A 21,725-nucleotide genomic window follows, 5' to 3' on the forward strand; every position below is an offset into this window, starting at 1 on the left:
CTAAGCCAGTTAGGTGTTACTATGTCACTATTGGCCTCTTTTACAAAGCCGCACTAGCGGCCCCGAAGCCCATAGAGATTTAAAGGGCTTCAGGGCTGTTGCTGAACGGCTTTGTAAAACAAACTAGATCATAAACAATACAAAAGATAATCGGTGTCAAAACTACAACCTCTTATTTTAGCTCAATAAAAGCCATCACAGCCTAAAGCAGTGGTCTCAAACTCGTGGCCCGGGGGCCACATGCGTACTATTTTGAGGCCCTCGGTATGTTTATCATAAATCACAAAAGTAAAATAAAACAGTTTCTTGATCATGTCTCTTTAGCTATAAATTACAAAAGTAAAATAAAACAGTTTCTTGATCATGTCTCTTTAGCTATAAATTACAATATTATTATTAAGATAGCCAAAAGGAAAGATTTATAAACTATAAAGAGTTTTACCTCATGCAAAATTGTCATTTCTTTAATAAGACATTGACTATTTTTCTGAGGCCCTCCAAGTACCTACAAATCCCAAATGTGGCCCTGCAAAGGGTTTGAGTTTGAGACCACTGGCCTAAAGGAATTCCATTTCCTCCAGGAGCAATATAGCTTCTAATATCCTACACTGTCAGAGAAATAAGGCCCCCTTTATCAAGCTACGTAAGGGGTTTTTTTTTAAATCGCAAACCGCTGTGGTAAAAGTTCATAGGACACTCGTAGGAATTCTATGATAAATCGGTCTGCAGTTTAAAAAAAAAAAACAACAACCTTAAACAGCTTAATAAAAGAGGGCCAAAATGAATCTTAGATTTCCTCTTCCATTCTGAACATTGTCAAAAATGGAAGATTTTTTAAATGTTTTTTTTTGTATGTTTTACAGTTTTTTCTTCTGAGACAGAGCCAGAGATTGGGTCCTAATAGCAACAGCCTTGAAAAAGTGTTAAACTTAGCTGTGTTTTTTGGCTCTCGCTAGTTTTGTTCCTGGCCCTGATCTATAATATACCTCTAAACCTTCTGATTTTGGGATGATGCAGTTTTAGCTCACTTCCCACTTAGAGCATCACTAATGCTGTTAACACACATTACCACTGCCAGGGGCCATTCTGTGCACACTGGCTCTTCTGCGGCAGGCAATGTGCATTAATGTATGGCAAATTTTATAGAGAAATTTTAAAGCTCTGTACTAGAGAATGGCACAGAAACAAATTTTTCCCCATCCCTGCAGGAACTCATTTCTACATTACTACAAGCTCTGTCCTCATCTGCACAAGCCTCAACACTAAAATCATAAGTGTCCGAGGATTGTGCGGTTAAGACAGAACTTACAGGAATGGGGCAGGGAGAAGGACAGCGACAAAACTCACGGGGACAGGGACAAATTTGTCCCTGTGTCATTCTCTACTAGTCTACTCTGTACTTATCATTGGGGGAGGGATGCAGAATTTGTCTGGCTTTAAAACCTTATGGAAGAAGCATGTGTGTGCTGCTAGGAACTGTGCTCTTTGCTTTACCTATCAATGTGGTGCTGTCACACAGCTGCTAAGTGTGCTTTGGCGAAGGGAGAGTACTGTACTAGCTTCTGGGATTGAGTTACTGAAGTTTCTTTCCTCAGGAACATAGAACAGGAAGAGCCTTAGTAAATCAGTTTGTAAAAGAACTATTGCAGATCTAGGAGGGGATTCTCACCCTTCTGTCCCCCACCCCAAAAAAAAAAAATTTCACTGTGAATGGTGTCAGAGGGGTGGGGAAGGAAAGCACAGTTACTTACCGTAACAGGTGTTATCCAGGGACAGCAGGCATATATTCTCACATGTGGGTGACGTCATCTACGGAGCCCCAGCGCGGACAGCTTTTCAAGCAAACTTGATTGAAGTTTCAAGTTTGCACACTGCACCACGCATGTGCTAGCCTTCTTGCCCACTAGAGGGCGCATCCCCACCTCGTGGTCCTCAGTTCCATATCATAGCAAAGAAGCCATCCCCGGGGAGGTGGGCGGGTTGTGAGAATATATGCCTGCTGTCCCTGGATAACACCTGTTACGGTAAGTAACTGTGCTTTATCCCAGGACAAGCAGGCATGATATTCTCACATGTGGGTGACCTCCAAGCCAACCAAAAAAGGGCAGGTGGGAGGATGGCAAATTATGAAAACAGGTTACGTAACACCGACTGGCCAAACCGGCCGTCGCTTCTGGACAAAGTGTCCAGACAGTAGTGGGAGGTGAACGTATGAACCGAAGACCAAGTGGCAGCTTTACAAATGTCCTCCATAGGTGTAGATCGGAGGAAAGCTACAGAAGCTGCCATCGCTCGGACTTTATGACCCGTAACACGACCCGCAAGCGGGAGACCAGCCTGAGCGTAGCAAAAAGAAATACAAGCAGCTAACCAGTTCGACAAGGTGCGCTTTGAAACCGGGTGTCCCAAACGATTAGGATCAAAGGACAAAAATAATTGAGGAACCTTCCGATAAGACTTGGAGCGTTGGAGATAATAGGCCAACGCCCTCTTACAGTCAAGGGTATGAAGCGCCGCCTCACCAGGATGAGAATGGGGCTTCGGAAAAAACACCGGAAGGACAATAGACTGATTGAGGTGGAAATCAGACACCACTTTAGGTAAAAATTTTGGATGGGTGCGAAGAACCACCTTATCATGATGAAACACCGTGAAAGGAGGATCCGCCACCAAGGACTGTAGTTCACTGATCCGACGAGCAGACGTGAGTGCAATCAAAAAGACTACTTTCCAAGTAAGAAACTTAAGATGTGACTTGTCGATGGGTTCAAAGGGAGGCTTCATCAGCTGAGCCAAGACCACATTAAGATCCCAGAGGAGGATGGATATTCACTAACCCCTTCATGAAACGAGTCACCAGAGGATGAAGAGAGAGAGAACGACCCTCAAGATGCCGATGGAATGCTGCAATGGCACTGAGATGAACCCGAATGGAAGTCGTTTTCAGGCCAGACTCAGACAAATGCAAAAGATACTCCAGAACCGAAGCCACAGGCACCGAATCCGGTTCCAGACGATTCAAAGTACACCAGGATGTAAACCTGGTCCATTTCTGAGCATAGCAAAGCCGAGTCGAGACCTTACGAGAGGCCTCTAAGATGTCCCTCACAGCCCGAGACACCGGAATCGAAGTCAGGGGGAGAGAAACCAAGCAGTCAGATGTAAAGACTGAAGATTGGGATGCAACAGCGAACCCCGACTCTGAGACAGCAGAGAGGGAAACACCGGCAGAAGCAGAGGTTCCCTGGTACTGAGTTGAAGAAGTAGGGAGAACCAGGGCTGCCTGGCCCAACGAGGCGCAATGAGGATCATGGAGGCTCCGGTCGATCTGAGATGAACCAACGTTCTCAAAATCAGCGGAAACGGCGGAAACGCATAAAGGAACTTCCCCTCCCAATCGAGAAGGAAGGCATCCGCCTCGAGACGATCCGGAGAGTAAATCCGAGAACAATAGAGGGGCAGTTTGTGGGTCTCCGGTGAGGCAAACAGATCCACCTGAGGAGTTCCCCAGCGGTCGAAGACCATGCGAAGGACCCGGGAATTCAGAGACCACTCGTGCGGCTGGAGAAGACGACTGAGCTTGTCCGCCAGCCGGTTTTGCTCTCCCTGAATGTAAACTGCCCGCAGGAATATGTTCTGCGAGATCGCCCAGTCCCAAAGGCGGAGAGCCTCCTGACACAGAGGCCAAGAGCCCGTACCCCCCTGTTTGTTGACATAGTACATCGCTACCTGATTGTCCGTCCGCACGAGTACCACCTGGTCGTGCAGTAGGTGGACAAAAGCTCGCGCAGCCAGAAAAATGGCGCGAAGCTCCAGCACATTTATGTGACAACGACGGTCCTCGGCCGACCACAGAGCCTGCGTCCGTAGACCGTCCAGGTGAGCTCCCCACGCGTACTCGGAGGAGTCCGTCGTCAAGACCTTGGTGTGAGGAGGAACGAGAAACAGCAAACCCCCTGACAAATTGGAAGAGTCGGTCCACCAACGGAGCGATCGACGTAAACAAGGGGTCACCGATATCCGGGAAGATACCGGGTCGCAATCCTGTCGCCATTGCGACGCCAGAGTCCACTGCGCGAGCCTCAGGTGCAAGCGAGCGAAAGGCGTGACGTGAACCGTCGACGCCATGTGACCCAGCAAAACCATCATGTGCTGGGCCGACACCTCCCGCTGCCCCTGACAGTGGCGGCACCACCGAAGCAGGGTATCCCGCCGAAGAGGGGGGAGAAAAGCGCGGAGGCGAACCGTGTCCAGCACGGCTCCGATAAACTGGAGAGACTGTGCCGGGCACAATTGAGACTTGGGAAAGTTCACTTCGAACCCCAGGTCTTGTAGAAGATTGATAGTCTGTCGGGTCGCTAAGATAACCCCCTCCCTGGACGGGGCCTTGATTAGCCAATCGTCCAGGTAGGGAAAGACCTGCAGACCCCGCGTGCGCAGGGCCGCCGCCACTACTACCATACACTTGGTGAACACCCGAGGGGACGACGCCAGACCAAAAGGAAGAACCCGATACTGCAGGTGCAAATCCCCCACTTGAAAGCGCAAGAACCTGCGGTAAGCGGGATGCACCGGAACATGGGTGTATGCTTCCTTCAAGTCCAGGGAGCACATCCAATCCCCCTCCTCCAACAGCGGATAGAGAACCGGAAGCGATAACATACGGAACTTCTCCCGGACCAGGAACTTGTTGAGCTTCCGCAGGTCCAAAATGGGGCGCAAGTCCCCGGTCTTTTTTGGGACCAAAAAGTAGCGGGAGTAAAACCCCCGTCCCCTCTGATCGGGAGGAACCACTTCTACCGCCCGGAGGGTCAACAAGGCCCTGGCTTCTTCCTGGAGAAGGGTCAACTGGTTCCGATTGGGAGGGCAAGCCCCGGGTGGCAAGTCTGGAGGCTGACTGGAGAAGTTGAGCGAATAGCCCTCTGAGATTGTCCGGAGCACCCATGCGTCCGACGTGATCGCCGACCAGGCCCCGGCAAAGGTCGTCAGCCGACCCCCGATGGGGAGGGGATGGTGCAATATTGCGGTGAGGGCCCGCCCCCAACCGCCTATCCCGTCAAAAGGACGGCGCGGCCTTGGCGGCCCCCTGCGCGGCAGGTTTAGAGGGGCCACCCCTACTCTGTTGGGGCTGTCGCCGTGGCGGCGGTCTGGAGAAGGCCGGCGTCGACTTCTGAGGGTACCTCCTCGGGGGCTGCCGGAAAGGACGCTGGGCAGGAGCCTTAGGCTTCGGCCGTACCAGAGAGGCCAGGGAGCGTTCCTGTTTGGACAGTCGCTCCGTCGCCGCATCCAAAGAATCATCAAATAATTCCACCCCAACGCAAGGCAAGTTTGCCAGGCGTTCCTGCAAATTTGACTCCATCTCGAGGGTACGAAGCCACGCCAGCCGGCGCATGGCCACCGCACAGGCTGACACCCTCGAGGCGAGTTCAAACGCATCATAAACTGCGTGGAATAAATATAGGCGCAGCTGGGCCAGATTCGAACTAAAGGTGGCGAACCGGTCCCTATGCGACTCAGGCATCACCTCACGAAAAGAGGGGAGGTCCTTCACCATCGTACGGAGGAAGGAAGAGTACGAAAATGCGTAGTTTAGGACCCTAGTAGCCATCAGAGAGTTCGCATAGAGACGACGCCCAAATTTGTCTAGGGTCCGGCCCTCCCTACTCGGCGGGACCGTCGCCGAGACCCTGGAGGGCTGCGATTTCTTGACCGCCGATTCCACTAGGAGCGAAGTATGAGAAAGTTGGCCCTTCTCGAACCCCTTGATGGGGAGGGTGCGATACTTAGACTCCATTTTGGAGGGGACCACAGCGACCGTCAATGGAGCCTCAAGATTCCTCAGGAAGGTCTGACAGAGGACCTTGTTAATCGGAAGGCGCGGGGACTCCCTAGGGGGGGCAGGAAGATCCTGCTCCTCCAAAAACTCCTTGGTGTAAGTGGACCCCTCAGACAAGTCAACACCCAAAGCCGTCGCCATATCTTGCACAAACCTCGTAAAGGATGAGGGTTTAGCAGGAGGAGAGGGAGACCGAGACTTCCCGGCGGAGCCGAAGGGAGAGGCCTCGTGGGAGTATCTGGGCTCCCTACCTGACCCCGACCCCAACGAGGCACATTCCTGCGACCTCGACGGAGTCGGAGACCGTGTGCGTCTGAAGGAACCCTTCGGGGATCCCCCCGGGGTCCGAGGCACCGAAGCCCGACCCTTCGGCCCCGGCGAGGAAGCCCGGGAGCTCTCCCTGGCCGGAGACCGGAACAAAATGGGGTTATCGACCCGCAGGTCCCGCACCTGCAAGGCATCGGCCCCGGCCGGCGACGAGCGACCACGCCGCCGAGGCGAGGTCCGAGACCGCTTGGCCTTCCTCGGACGGCGCCTCGCCCGAGACCTGCCCGAGGGCGATGAACCTCGCGAGGACCTCGAGGACGAAGACGAGATTCTTCGCACCCGGCGCACCTTGTCCTTTGGGCGCACGCTACGCTCCGGCGGATCCCGCGAAGCCGGGTCCGAGGGCACCACCGAGGTCGAGGCCGTGGGCGCCTCGGGAGCCGAAGCCCCGGTACCCGAGGCCGAGGTCGCCAACTGCGGGGCCACCGAGGCCGAAGCAGCCGAGGCCGAAGCAGCCGAGGCCGAAGCCTGCTGCAGATGTTCAATGGCCCCGGTGAGCTCCGAGGCGATTAACGCCCGGAGCAAGTCTTGAAACACGGGGATTGACATTCCCTGTGGCAAGACCTGCCGCTGCTCCTCAGAGGGCGACCTCGGTCTCGAGTATTCCCTCGGGGCGGCGGACGCAGGCGTCTTGGGCTTAACAGAGGCGGACCCACCCGCCGACGAGCCCGAGGATGGCTTTTTGGACGATCCTGGAGCTGAGGAGGGAAGCGGAGACTTACCCGAGGCCTTGGAAGAGGCCAGCTGCTTCGAAGGCATCGAGGCCCGAGGCGAAGCCGACGGTCCCGAGGCTGAGGTCGAGGCCGATGTCGAGGCCGAGGTCAAGGCCGGGGCCGAAGCCGAGGCCGAACTCGAGGCCTTCCCCGGAGGGGACTCGACCGAGAAAAGTTCTGCCATGCGGGCTTTGCGGCGTTTAAGTGCCCGCTTCTGGAAAGTGGCACACTTATCGCAGGACGCTGTCGGGTGTTGGGGCCCCAAACACCGCAAGCAGCACCCGTGCGGATCAGTAATAGAGAGACGCCGTTCACAGCGCCCGCACTTTTTAAAGCCCGTTACGGGCCGGGACATGGGCCCAAAAGAGAGCCGGGAACAAGCGAGGTTCCTCGGCCACGGCTACCGGGAGCCCCCGGTAGCTACGAAACGAAAAGGTTTTTTTTTTTTTTTTTTTGAAAAAGAAAGAAAATAAAGGAAGAAGAAGACAAAAAACGCAGCGACCGTGCGAAAATCCCTACACAGCCGCGGCGACAGAAGGCACAATTTAGCACAAATTCTCCACAGGGCTTCTGGCTCCGCGGATGAAAATGAACTGAGGACCACGAGGTGGGGATGCGCCCTCTAGTGGGCAAGAAGGCTAGCACATGCGTGGTGCAGTGTGCAAACTTGAAACTTCAATCAAGTTTGCTTGAAAAGCTGTCCGCGCTGGGGCTCCGTAGATGACGTCACCCACATGTGAGAATATCATGCCTGCTTGTCCTGGGATAAAACCAATGTGTCAACTGCTGGCTCCTAGATTTAATAAAAACTTGTCAAGACTCAGTGGGCGTAGCAAGAGTGAGAGGCGCCCAGGGCGGTGGCGCCACTCCCCCGCTGCTTCCCTTCCCGCATACCTCTGTACTGTTCATGGCGCGAGCAGCAACCCCTAAGCTGTTGTCATGCCAGCGTCAGCTTTTCCTCTGATGGCACTTCCTAGGCGTGGGTCTAGGAAGCGATGTCAGCGGAAGAGCCAAGGCTAGCATGACAGCAGCTTAGGGGTTGCTCCTTGCACCACGAATGTTACAGAGGTAAACGGGAAGGAAAGCAGCGCACATGTGCGGCAGTGGGGTGAGGGGGCAAAGAGGAGGAGGGGTGCTTGCACCCTCACCAAGATTATGCCTGGGACACACCATCCCCACAAACCCTCCCTTACTATGCCATTGTCAAGATCTGATGTACGAGATCTGACCATTAAGTTCGCGAACTCATCCTACAAAAAGTACTACATACCTCATTGCAGAATATCACTATGGTCACCTTCAAAGTGCTCCCTTTGGGAAGCTATGCACCAATGTCAGGGCCTAGTCCACCCTTCAAAGCAATTTTGGAGCTCTTTTTCTGGAATGCCCAGAGCCGTCATTTTATTACCCTTGATGTCCTGAATGTCATCAAAATGTCTTCCTTTCAATATTTCCTTTATCTTCAGGTAAAAAAAAAAAAAAAAGTCATCGGGGGCCAGATCAGGCAAGTAGGGAGGGTGTTCCAAAATAGTTATCTGTTTTCTTCAGAACCCCAAAAAGGAATTTCCAGCTGACTATCAAAAGCCTTCTTGGCATCCAGGGAAAGCACCAGCGATGGAACTCCTTGCTGCCTAGCATGCCACATCAAATGCACAGCCGTTTTGATACTGTCAAATGTTTGCCATTGGCAAACAAAGACTGCCTGATTGACATGTATAAGCCTGGACATCACCCTCTGTAGCCGTTGGGCCCAAATCCTATCAGTGTTGAGAAGGGAGATGGGTCGCTAGGATTCACAAGCAGTACTCGGTTTTCCCGGCTTAAGAAATAGCGTCACTGCCACTGAGCGCTAAGTCTGTGGTAGGGGAAGCTCCTCCCCCAGGAAATTAAACACTCAAAGCAATATAGGAGCCACTAACCCTCTGAAGATTTTATAGAAAGCATTAGTATACCTGTCCAACCCTGGGGATGTCCCCGCAGGGAGGGTCCCAATCGCCTCCTCCACCTCAGTGAGAGTAATCGGAAGGGAAAGCTACGAAGCCTCCCCCCTCAGAGATATTAGGCAGTGCAACTTAAGCCAAGTAAGAATCCAGTTCAGAGATCGAAAGAGTATCCCCCTGGCCATATATCCCCTGAAAATATTCCTTGAAGTTATTTCCTATCTCCTTAGAGGAGCTAAAGACTCACCGTCAGATAATTTTATACAGGGTATAAAATTACAGAGCGCCCTTTTTTTAAGTTTCTGGGCCAGAAGCCGACTAGTCTTTATTACCAAATTCAAAATATAATTGCTTAGTTTTCTGAAGCTGTTATCGCGATCTCCGCCAGCTCCAAAGCCTGTAACTGTACCTTGGGGTCATGAATCTTATCCAGCTCTAGGGGAGTCAACTGACACTCCCGCTGGGTGCCCCCTAAAGCCTCCAAGGCCTCCCTAAGTCTCCACTCCTTCAAAGATTTAACTTGTTTATTTTTAACCACTAGAACAATAACTTTACCCCGCACTACTTGAGAGGAGGAGGGAGATGGAAAGGAGAAGGATCATGGAAAATACTGGTATGGAAAATCCTTGTAAGTCCTGGTATAGGACAGGTGAAGTAGGATAAAAAGAAACCAGAGCTCACAGAAACTTTTCTCTCTCTCTCCCTGCAACTGATATCGATATCTGCAGCTGATAAAAACAGTAGATTAACTGTGAAAAGATATTTCACACCATTTATCAGAAGGCATACAAGGATGGGGAAATACCCTGTCTTTAAGCTAAGTTAGTTACTGTGTCAATGAAACTTGAGAGAAAATAACAGGTCCTAATGCTGAGGTTTGGCATTAGGGCCGCACCCAGCCGGATATCATGCAAAGATGAACACAGCCCATGGTCAGAAGATAGAATTTGCAAGAATTATCATCTAACACCAGATGCCAGAAATGTGTTAGGACACCACAGCTGGGAGGGGTTTGATGCTCGGAATTGCTTATATGGTATAGGGAAGAGGCATTTACGGGAAAAGGTTAGGTCTTACGGTAAACAGATCAAACGTATAACATGACGCAAGTAAACCAGCCAATAAATGAATTTAGTTAGGTAGTGATGCATAGGAAAATAGCCAATAAAGATGTATCAGGTGATTTAGGCCAACGTGGTGTTGGCCACCAAGAAATGTATAAAATCAGGCCGTTAGGCGGAAGTAAGGACAAACAGACATCAGAGGATCCTCAGGCCTGAAGATCACCTTCTGTTACGCTATATGCTAAATGAGTTATTTCTGTAAGCTGTTATTGATTGGCTAAATAAATGCATACTTATTGAAATCAGTATATAGCGTGTGAGGTCTCCTTTGAGGTAGGCCTAAACAGCGGCCTACTTCATACTGCTTTCAGAGCCTCCCACAATAGTCCAGGCTTAATATCTGGTTGGTCATTAAATTCCAAATATTCTACAATAGATTTAGACCATGGATTTCAAATTCCTTCCTTGATGGCCGCAATCCAGTTGGGTTTTCAGGATTTCCCCAATGAATATGCATTGAAAGCGGTGCATGCACATAGATCTCATGCATATTCATTGGGGAAATCCTGAAAACACGACTGGATTGCGGCCCTCAAGGAGGGACTTTGAGACCCCTGCTTTAGACAGATCATCAACATGCCCCTGATCCAACAACAGAGCATCCTCAAACCGTCAAGAGGGGTTGGGCCTCGCCTCTCCCAAACCCTGCAATTACAGGAGCACAGGAGAATGATCCGAGAGAGTCAGTTATCTGTTTTCTGGCTAAAAACTTCCTCACAGATGGTGTTGTGTGAGCTGGTGCATTGTCGTGATGTAAGAGCTACGAGTTGCTGGTGAAAAGTTCATGTCATTTTTGTCTAACTTTTTCATGCAGTCTTTTTAGCATTTCCAAATAGTAAACTTGGTTAACTGTTTGTGCAGTTGCTACAAATTCATAATGAACAATCCCTCCGATATAAAAAAAGATTAGCAACATCATTTTGAAACTGGCGGCACTTTTTTGGTTATGGAGAATTAGCCGACGTTCACTGTGCACTTTGATGCTTTGGTTTTATCACTAGTGATAACACGGCCAAAACATTCTCTTGCCTCTCCAAAAGGTCTCCTTTGCTTTTGGGTCATTGGTGAGCTCTTTGGAACAGATGATTTTAACACTCAGTTCGATTAATTTTTGCAATGTTTTTGTCAGTTCTGCTCATCATTACTGGCTGCCCTGACCTTTCTTCATCAGTGATGCTTTCTCTCCCCTCAGAAAAACATTTACCGTATTTTCGCGGATATAACGCGCGCGTTATACGTGATTTTACGTACCGCGCATACCCCTCGCGCGTTATATGCCTGAGCGCGGTATACAAAAGTTTTTAAACATAGTTCCCACCCCGCCCGACGCCCGATTCACCCCCCCCAGCAGGACCGCTCGCACCCCCACCCCGAACGACCGCTCGCACGCGCTCCCACCCGCACCCGCATCCACGATCGGAGCAAGAGGGAGCCCAAGCCCTCTTGCCCGGCCGACTCCCCGACGTCCGATACATCCCCCCCCCGGCAGGACCACTCGCACCCTCACCCCGAAGGACCGCCGACTCCCCAACAATATCGGGCCAGGAGGGAGCCCAAACACTCCTGGCCACGGCGACCCCCTAACCCCACCCCGCACTACATTACGGGCAGGAGGGATCCCAGGCCCTCCTGCCCTCGACGCAAACCCCCCTCCCTCCAACGACCGCCCCCCCCCCAAGAACCTCGCCCGTCCCCCAGCCGACCCGCGACCCCCCTGGCCGACCCCCCACGACACCCCCACCCGCCTTCCCCGTACCTTTGTGTAGTTGGGCCAGAAGGGAGCCCAAACCCTCCTGGCCACGGCGACACCCTAACCCCACCCCGCACTACATTACGGGCAGGAGGGATCCCAGGCCCTCCTGCCCTCGACGCAAACCCCCCCCCCCCCCAGCCGACCCGCGACCCCCCTGGCCGACCCCCACGACCCCCCACCCCCCTTCCCCGTACCTTTGGAAGTTGGCCGGACAGACGGGAGCCAAACCCGCCTGTCCGGCAGGCAGCCAACGAAGGAATGAGGCCGGATTGGCCCATCCGTCCTAAAGCTCCGCCTACTGGTGGGGCCTAAGGCGCGTGGGCCAATCAGAATAGGCCCTGGAGCCTTAGGTCCCACCTGGGGGCGCGGCCTGAGGCACATGGGCCAAACCCGACCATGTGTCTCAGGCCGCGCCCCCAGGTGGGACCTAAGGCTCCAGGGCCTATTCTGATTGGCCCACGCGCCTTAGGCCCCACCAGTAGGCGGAGCTTTAGGACGGATGGGCCAATCCGGCCTCATTCCTTCGTTGGCTGCCTGCCGGACAGGCGGGTTTGGCTCCCGTCTGTCCGGCCAACTTCCAAAGGTACGGGGAAGGGGGGTGGGGGGGTCGTGGGGGTCGGCCAGGGGGGTCGCGGGTCGGCTGGGGGGGAGGGGGGTTTGCGTCGAGGGCAGGAGGGCCTGGGATCCCTCCTGCCCGTAATGTAGTGCGAGGTGGGGTTAGGGGGTCGCCGTGGCCAGGAGGGTTTGGGCTCCCTTCTGGCCCAACTACACAAAGGTACGGGGAAGGCGGGTGGGGGTGTCGTGGGGGTCGGCCAGGGGGGTCGCGGGTCGGCTGGGGGACGGGCGGAGGTTCTTGGGGGGGGGCGGTCGTTGGGGGGAGGGGGTTTGCGTCGAGGGCAGGAGGGCCTGGGATCCCTCCTGCCCGTAATGTAGTGCGGGGTGGGGTTAGGGGGTCGCCGTGGCCAGGAGGGTTTGGGCTCCCTCCTGGCCCGATATTGTTGGGGAGTCGGCGGTCCTTCGGGGTGAGGGTGCGAGTGGTCCTGCCGGGGGGGGGGGATGTATCGGACGTCGGGGGGGGCATCAGGCTTTCAGGATGGGGACAGACCTTCAAGGGGGGACAGGACTTCAAGGGAGGACAGTGCACGGAAGTCAGGGGGGGTGAACGGAGAGTCGGGACAGGCACGGAAAGTCAGGGCGGGCGAAAGGAGAGTCGGGCAGCATGCGCGTTATATGCCTGAGCGCGGTATAGAAAAGTTTTTGTACATATCATCGTGATTTCTGCGCGCTATACCCCTGTGCGCGTTTTACAATGGTGCGCGTTATATCCGCGAAAATACGGTAATTCATTTGTACACTGCCATTTTCTTCATGGAATTACCCCCATAAACTTGGCCTAACTTATCCCTGATTTCACTTCCACTCTTGCCAAGTTTAACAAGAACTTTGTTTGTTGCTCTAATTCAAGCTCCAACAATCTCATGACAGAACACAAAATCACGCAACAACAATAATGAACACCACTCAGGGAGAAACACCGCCACACGTTGAAACAGACACAGCTGTGAGATGCTGATGTACCAAGGTTATGAAACCTTACAGAGTTGTTTGTACAGTGCTGCCAACGTATGCGAACCTCTTGGTTCGATACACGTCCGTTTCAGAAAAATCACCTGGCCTTGCGAGAAAAGTAGAATTTTCCACAAACATTGTAACAGTCATACTAAAATCAAAGCAAAAGAAAACTCTTTTGCTGCCGCTTTCATAGATCTGTCAAGTACGTTTTCTGTCAGCCATTAAAAAACTAAACTTGATAGCAAGTGACTGTTGCAGTGCTGACAGCCCACAAGAGGAAGAGATGAAGCTGCAGCGCTCTCCTCCACTAAGGCAAGAGCCTGGAATGGACCCCAAAGCACAAACGCCACAACATTAAAAAAACCAACTGCTAGCTTTCAAGGATAGAAGTGTCAGCCCTCTCCAAAACCCCTTCCTCAAGTCAACAAAGCTAATGAAAATGTGGCTCCTGTGAGCATTTTGGAATTGGGGGTAAGAGAAAGGTGGTGATGCAATGAAGGGGACATTGGGGTAATGGAAACAAAGAATTTAGAAAAATTCAGTGAAAACCAAACATGAAAGGTACAACCAGGAGAAGATATTGTTTTAAAAAACAACAAAAACCAAAGAACATAATAATGGCTCTATACAAGTTATCGGCGAGACCTCATCTGGGGCTATACCTCGCTCACATGATACAAACAGTATACTGTATAATCTGCATGAAAATCCCCAAGACATTACTTTTAAGGGCCTAAAAGCATATAGCCTAAAGCAGTATCCTTCAACCTTTTGACACCTATGGACCGATGGAAATAAAATAATTATTTTGTGGACCGGCACTGGTCTGCAGACCAGCAGTTGAGGAACACTGGGCTAAGTCATGGGCCAGGCCTCGCCTATGTCCACCCAATCTCCGCCCCAGACCCCCCCATAATAGTACTAATTGTAACACTATTTTTTCCATTCATTTTTCATATTTATACACACACAATATAATCATATTAGCAACACATAATGGTTAATCATAAAATTAAAATACTGTACAAATGCAGGACCAAAAATTAAAAGTACTAATATTTGCAAACAAACCCTAAGATGCAAGACTCTGCAAGCAGTACAACCCCAGAGGAAAAGAAACAAATGCATGTAAATCATCAATCACTAAATAAAAAAATAAAATAATTCCCCCTCCCTCCGTTGTCTCCCTCCCTCCATGCTGTGCCTTGCCTTCTGGCCTGCCCCCGGTGTTATCTTCAGGCCGGCTCCCTCTTCCTGTTGCAGTGCACAAAGCCATGGGAAGAGGCTCCTCACGCATCCTGCGCCTCATCTGGAAGCCTTCCCTCTGACATTGCGACGTCAGAGAGAAGGCATCCGGTTCATGCGCAGGACGCGCGTAGGAGCCTCTTCCCAAGGCTTTGTGCACTGCAGCAGGAAGAGGGAGCCGGCCCAAAGACAACACCACGTTGATCGCACCGTGGACCAGCAGCTTAAGAACACTGTCTTGGGCCCGATGCACATGCCGGCCCTGTGGACTGGCAGGAAATTTCTATGGATCGGCATCGGTCCACAGACTGGCGGTTGAAGAACACTGGCCTAAAGCAGTGTCTCACAAACTTTGTCAAACCACGGCACACTAAACATAGTGGCTGCGGCTCGAGGCATCCTGAAATATGCCTATGTTGATGCGATGACATCACATCCATGCATGACGTTATCACGTCAACATCCACGCATGCATGAAGGCCCTCCAGATGGGCCCTGAGCCTTCTGGGGGGGGGGGAGGGTGTTTGCCAGCAGGGAAGACACGCGGAGAGAAAGAGGCACTAACGCCAGCTGATTGCCTACAGGATGTGCCTCTCGCCGCGAGAGGTGTCTCCTGTAGGCAATCATCCGGTGCCTCTCCTCCTCCCCAACATCTCGCAGCACACCTGAAATTTCAGGAGGCACACTAGTGTGCCACAGCACACAGTTTGTGATACGCTGGCCTAGAGGATGGAGTCAGAAGGGGATGGAATAAAGACTGGATAGACCATACAGGTCTTTATCTACCATCATTTACTATATTATTAAGTAATAGTCAACTACACAGAAATAAATTATGCACAGTAAGCAAGCTTTCTGAAGAAAACTTAGAATATAGTAAATGGCGGCGGCGGCAGGCCGTGGTGGCGGCTGTCGGCCGCAGCAGCTGCAGGCCGTGGCGAACAAGAGATACAGTAAATGTGAGGGTTCCGCCAAAAGAATTAAGTGCCAACTTCAAAGACCTCAAACCCGAGACTCGCAGGATAAAACTAAAAAAAAGGGAGACACAATCCCACCACGTGTTAGCTTGAATAGAAACCTCCAACACCTGCCCATAAAATGCCAAACAACTTAGCTAGAGATTAATTCTACAAAAAGTATTATGTTTAGAAGAATGATAAGTGAAGTCCTTAAGATCTGGATGTAACACATGCTACAGAATGACCAATCCCTACTGATTCAAAAAACTATGCAACTTAATCCGATCAGGTCTTCTATCTGCTATCAGTCTGCCCAATAGGTACCTTACAAATCCATGATTAGGTTCAATTGTCTTTGTTCACTGATATTTCTGGGCTATAGACCACAGACGTCTACCTAGTAATGTACTTAGGTTCCAACTACTGGAGTTCCCATCAAAACTCACTCCCCCCCCATCTAGACCAGGGGTCTCAAAGTCCCTCCTTGAGGGCCGCAGTCCAGTCGGGTTTTCTGGATTTCCCCAATGAATATGCATTGAAAGCAGTACATGCACATAGACCTCATGCATATTCATTGGGAAAATCCTGAAAACATGACTGGATTGCGGCCCTCAAGGAGGGACTTTGAGACCCCTGGTCTAGACCATCTCAAATTACTGCCTATCCTAAGCCAAAAATCCATATACTGTACATACAGGACACAAACCATTCAAATATCTGCTAATCATATTTTGGGTATGCTACCAAGTCTCAGAAATGCGTCCTACATACTTATCTGTAGGTAACTACTGGAAGTTTTTGTTACAAGATGTCACCTTATGCCCAAGTCTTTATTTGGGGCGTCATAATACCAGGAAGCAAATCTTCAGAGGAGAAGGCGAGATAGAAATTCCTCCTATCTCATGTCTCTTTAACAAATACTAACAGAAAACAAAAATGCCCATAGTAACATAGGGCTAGATTCACTAAGCCCATCGATCGTGTCCGGACCAGTTTGCGACCCCCGACCCGATTCATTAACCTTCTGGCCGATCCTGTCCGCACCCGATCCGCACATGCAAATGAGGGGCAACGCATGCATAAGTAGGAAGGCAGCGATTCACTAAGCCAACGCAGGAACACTGATTGGGCTGGCCGATCCAAAAACTAGCGACTGCGAGGACCAGTCGTTCACATCCCTGCCGACACTCCTGCTCACCCACACTAATGGCTACTGCAAATAAAAGCCTTGCAAGCTGGAATACTTGTTCTTTTTCTTTTTTTGCTATTCTGCAAAAGGCTCGAGGTGACAGAGGGAGATCGTGGGAAGTCACCGATGCAACCAGGAGATTAGAGAGTTGCGCGGGGACAGAAATCCCACCCATCCCCTCCCGTCCCCGCCAGGATCCTCTCCGTCCCCACCCATCCTCGCAAGGAATTACCTCCATCCCCGCCCATCCCCATAAAATGCAGCAATTACTTCTGAGAGGATCATCAATTCCACAGTTTCTTTTGTGTTTGCCCTGCTATTTTCCTTGTGGAATCTCTTTGGTGGAACCCTTTTTGTTTTCTGTTCAGGTAATCTAATATAATAAAAGGCTACTCGCGCATGCGCACTCCCATCTGCGTGTTCCGTTATCTGTGCACTGTAGGGCACTGCAGATAGGAGTGCGCATGCGCCAGAATCCGCCCCCCCCCCAAGGCGGATGTCGGCCGAGGCGGCTGTCGGCGGCAGATGTCGGCCACGGTGGCTGTCGGCAGCGGCTGTCGGCAGGCCATGGTGGCGGCTGTCGGCCGCAGCAGCTGCAGGCCACGGCAGACAAGAGCTACAGTAAATGTGAGGGTTCCACCAAAAGAATTAAGTGCCAACTTCTAAGACCTCAAACCCGAGACTCACAGGATAAAACTAAAAAAAAGGGAGACAATCCCACCACGTGTTAGCTTGAATAGAAACCTCCAACACCTGTCCCAAAAATGCCAAACAACTTAGCCAGAGATTAATTCTACAAAAAGTATTATGTTTAGAAGAATGATAAGTGAAGTCCTTAAGATCTGGATGTAACACATGCTACAGAATGACCAATCCCTACTGATTCAAAAAACTATGCAACTTAATCCGATCAGACTGTCCATTACTTACTGCCTGGGCACATGCACACACAGGGAAGTGGTGGGAGAGAAATGGTGCTGCATAGGAGGCAGGGAGAGAGACAGATAGATAGAAGGAAAAAAGAAAGCCATAGGGGCAGGGAGAAACACAGAAAGACAGACAGACAAAGGGGGCCAGGGAGAGAGAGACAGACAGCAGGAGGGAGAGAGAGACAGAAATAAAGACACACAGACATATTTTCTAGCACCCGTTAATTTAACTGGCTAAAATACTAGTTAACTTATAAACCCCCTCTTTTACTAAGGCTGACGTGTCCATTGTATTATATGGAAACCTGCTTCCAAAGCCTTACATCCCCGAGGGAGTCCCGTTTGCTAGAGGGGTGTCCCCGTGGGAGTCCCGTGGGTCAGAGGGGTGTCCCTGTGGGAGACCCGTGGGTTAGGGGGGTATTCCTGTAGGACCCCCGCGGGACCCGCGAGATTGCCGCGATCCCCGTTCCCGTGCAGACCTCTACAGGAGATTGAGTGCATGGATCAATATCATTATTTAGAAACAATTCATTCCGGCACCTGAAGAGGAGCAGGGAAATAGGCAGGCGTTAGGAGTCATCTTGCTAAGCACAAACAGCTGGGTTTGTGGTTGTAAAAGCGCGTGCTTTTACTTTTGGTAAAGCGACATTGAAAAGCAATCGGTGGCAAGTCACCGTGTTTTCTAGTCCCCATCCTTTTCTCCAAATACACCTTTCTGTGCAAACCTCCTCCCAGATCCTTCCTATGCTAAGCATTTTCCGAGCTGAACTTTCCCAGGTCCCAGGGAAGCCACGGTGTGACCTGGACGGGAGTTTAGGCAGAGAGCGCAACTACCCCTCCTCCATGCTATGGCACTTGGCATCGCCTAGCATGGCGAACTTCCCATGCCTCGCGCTACGGACGCCACCATCCCGGAGCCTCTGTCCCGGAGCGTCGTGCTGCTGATGTGCTCGCTGATGTCGCTCTCATCTTCTAATGCTTGACCGAACACTGTCACATGCCCGGTCCCGTCATCGGGGGCTCCGAGGAGGAACCCTGGTGTTCGAGTCGGCGAAGGAGAAGAGACTGCTGCAGACAGGGATCGCCTTTCCCTACAGAGCGAGCCCGTGGTTTTTACCCATGGGTTTAAAGCGGGGCTGCAATGCGGCGTGTTCTGTTCTGTTCCAGAACATGCCGTAGCGCAGACCCGTTTCAAACTCACGAGTTAAAACCACAGGCTCACAAGTAAAAGCCCAAAAATTGCAAAAAATTTAAAAAGCAAAGTTTTGCCACAGTGTAGCAGCTAGCACATGCGCAGACCATCTACAGGCAAAGAAGATGGTCTGCGCATATGTCAGGATCGCTCTGCAGCGTTTGGGGCGTGCCTCCGATCGGCATAATATGCACGAGTGTTGTGAATCAGTCACCCGGCCACGGATCGGATCTGTGAAGTTAGTGAATCTAGCCCATAGTAAATGACAGCAGATAAAGACCCACATGCTAAGCAATGGATAAAGAACGAGACCAAAAAAAAAAAAAAGAAACAAAGTTCAAAAATGCCTAAGATAAAAGGTAAATTGGGCAGACCTTAGAAACAGAATGTCAGATAAAACCCTAAAGAGAAGGAGGTCTCAAAGGAAATGGAGAATTAGGCCCAGATTCACGGATCGGATCAGATCCGTGAGCAATCTGATCCGTGGCAAGGGGATTGATTCACGAATCGCCCTCATGCAAATGAGGGCGATCAGAATCATGCCCCCAACAGACCGCCTGGATTGCTCTAGTCTACAGCGATCCCAACGCATGCACAGACCATCTGTACATGGTCTGCGCATGCGCTGGCCCTCCGTGTCCGGCAAAGCAGGAAACTTTACTTTTTTTTTTTCTTCGCAAGCCCGTGGTTTTAACCCGCTTTAAACCCGTGGGTTAAAACCACGGGCTTGCACTGCGGGGAAGGGCAGGAGAGTCGGGGCAGAGAGCAGGAGATCAGGGCAGAGATCAGAGAAGCAGGGCAGAGCAGGGTGGCAGAAGGCAGGGCAGTCGGAAAGGACCTTGCGCAACTGGTCCTCAGCAGTCGCTTATTTTTGGATCGGTCAGCCCAGTTGGTGTCCCTCATTTTTTTTTAGTGAATCGCTGCCTGCCTACATTTGAATGCCGTTCCCCCTCATTTGCATGAATGGATCGGAGGTTGATCGGTACAGAGGTCAGTGAATCAGGACCCAAAGGTGTCGCTAAGTGGTCGGAACCTGATCGGTGGGCTTAGTGAATCTAGCCCTTAAAGAAGTTCAAGGAAAGATAAGGAGCGAGAGCATAGCAAGGGACACAAAGAGGACCTGCCTCTAATGCAGGGAGAAAGGAAACCCTGTAGGACCCACAAACAGAGCTGGAGTTGAGAGACAGAAAGAAGGGAGAAAAGGAAAATCTCAGACATGTCAGGGAACTGGAAGACTTCAAGGGATGAAAGAGCCGTGGGAAAGGAACGAGAGAAGCAGCCACAGCAAAGCTTTCCCCAATTTTCATTTATACAGCTCCCTTGGCACATTTTTTGGCAAAATATGCCGACAACACGTTAGTTTGGCCATTCTGTCTGCTCTTTAAAACATATGTTTATTAAGACCAATAATGAATAGAAGTAGTAGTTTTACTTTCTCACGCCTGTTGGTGGGCGGGTCAGACAAGGCTATCTGTGATCTCATTAGAGCACCGGGCTCTCTGATAAGGACCAGCCAACAGCCACCCCACAACGTTTTAAGACTCAGCAGGAACTTTTTTCTTTTTTTCTTCTTTTTTAATTTCCAGCTTCCCTCTCTCTTCTCTAGAAGGCCAGCTCCGTCGGTGCCTGAACAACCCCAACACAGAGCCAACTCCTTTGACCGTGTCCAGGGATGAGATAACTTCCATTCAGCAACACCCCCCCCCCCCCCTTCCATCCCCATCGATTTCAAAAGTTGGTTCCCGTGCTCTGGGCTACCACAATAGCTCTCCTCCGCCCTTCGGATTTAGGGCGCCTGCACATCCCCTTTGCCGGCAGGGCTGCTCTAAGAAAAACCCCGGACCCCCCCCCTCCCGGACCCTGAGCTGAAAGCTTTCAGGCCCCGGATGCAGAGCAAGAGCGCGAGCCCCTCCCCTCCCCCAGCCCAAGAGCCGCTTTGTTATCGCTCCTCTTCGGTGTCTAAGCAACACAAGGGGAAACAAGGCGGGAGGGGGAGGGGGAGGGGGGGGCGCAGGCCTCTCTCCCTCGACCAGTACATGGAGGGAGCGTGGGCCCGGGCTGGGAGCCAGGCAAAGCAGCCCCCGCCAGCTCCCTCGTCTCTTCCGGGAAGAGGCAGCGAGCGGCAGCCGCCGCATCTTCCCACCCCACCCCCCTCCGTTGAACCCGCTGTCCCTACCTGCGGGAGCCCCTCTGCGGACATTTTGCCTGACGGGCGAGCGCCGGGTTCTGCCCCTTTGTCTCGGGCTCGCGCTCTCCTCCCCCCCCCCCCCCTCCGCGCCACCGCCGGAGAGGGGCGGAGCCTGCCGCAGAAGGGGCGGGGCGGACTGAAGGCGGCGGCGGTTGGGGCGCCGCGGAAGGAGGCGGAGGCTCCGCCCCGAGCTTGGGGAAAAGGCTTAAGCGGCTGCTGTATCCCGCCGTGTGAGGCAGCAAATAAGCGAAGATGTGGAGCAGCGCCCAAACCTTGGAACTCTTTAATTTTTTTATTTTACAGTTGCCATTTTGTAAATATTCTCTTTTTTCCTTTGGGGGTGGGGGGACTTTAACCTCTAAGGCAGGGGTAGGGAACTCCGGTCCTCGAGAGCCGTATTCCAGTCGGGTTTTCAGGATTTCCCCAATGAATATGCATGAGATCTATTTGCATGCGCTGCTTTCAATGCATATTCATTGGGGGGAATCCTGAAAACCCGACTGGAATACGGCTCTCGAGGACCGGAGTTCCCTACCCCTGCTGTAAGGGGTCCTTTTATCAAGCCCCGCTAGCGGGGTTAGCGCGTCAGACATTTCATCACGCGCTAACCCCCGCGACCGGCTAAAAAAACTAACCCCTGCTCAATATTACGCGCGTTCAACCCCTGCCGCAGCTTGATAAAAGGACCCCTAAATGTTTTATTTTATTTTTATCAACATATGTACAATTATAGAAACATAGCAACATGATGGGCAAGT

At 51.6% G+C, this 21,725-nt stretch overlaps 1 protein-coding gene across 3 annotated transcripts in view; it reads right to left on the reverse strand.

The window, feature by feature from the left end:
- LOC117354433 (mucin-19-like) overlaps positions 1 to 21,105 on the reverse strand; it is a 122,954-nt gene extending 101,849 nt beyond the window's left edge. The window contains exon 1 of one of the 3 annotated variants that reach the window (XM_033931965.1): positions 20,956 to 21,105. In XM_033931965.1, coding sequence (XP_033787856.1) covers positions 20,956 to 20,979 — 24 coding nt within the window. In that variant the 5' untranslated portion in view covers positions 20,980 to 21,105. Of the gene's footprint in view, positions 1 to 20,211; positions 20,470 to 20,955 lie in introns of those variants that run through there. The other 2 variants (XM_033931966.1, XM_033931964.1) reach the window with 2 other exon arrangements.
- Positions 21,106 to 21,725: the final 620 nt, after the last annotated feature.

Source organism: Geotrypetes seraphini, chromosome 2 (genome assembly GCF_902459505.1).
Source record: "Geotrypetes seraphini chromosome 2, aGeoSer1.1, whole genome shotgun sequence".
In the NCBI taxonomy this organism is placed as follows: Eukaryota; Metazoa; Chordata; class Amphibia; order Gymnophiona; family Dermophiidae; genus Geotrypetes; species Geotrypetes seraphini.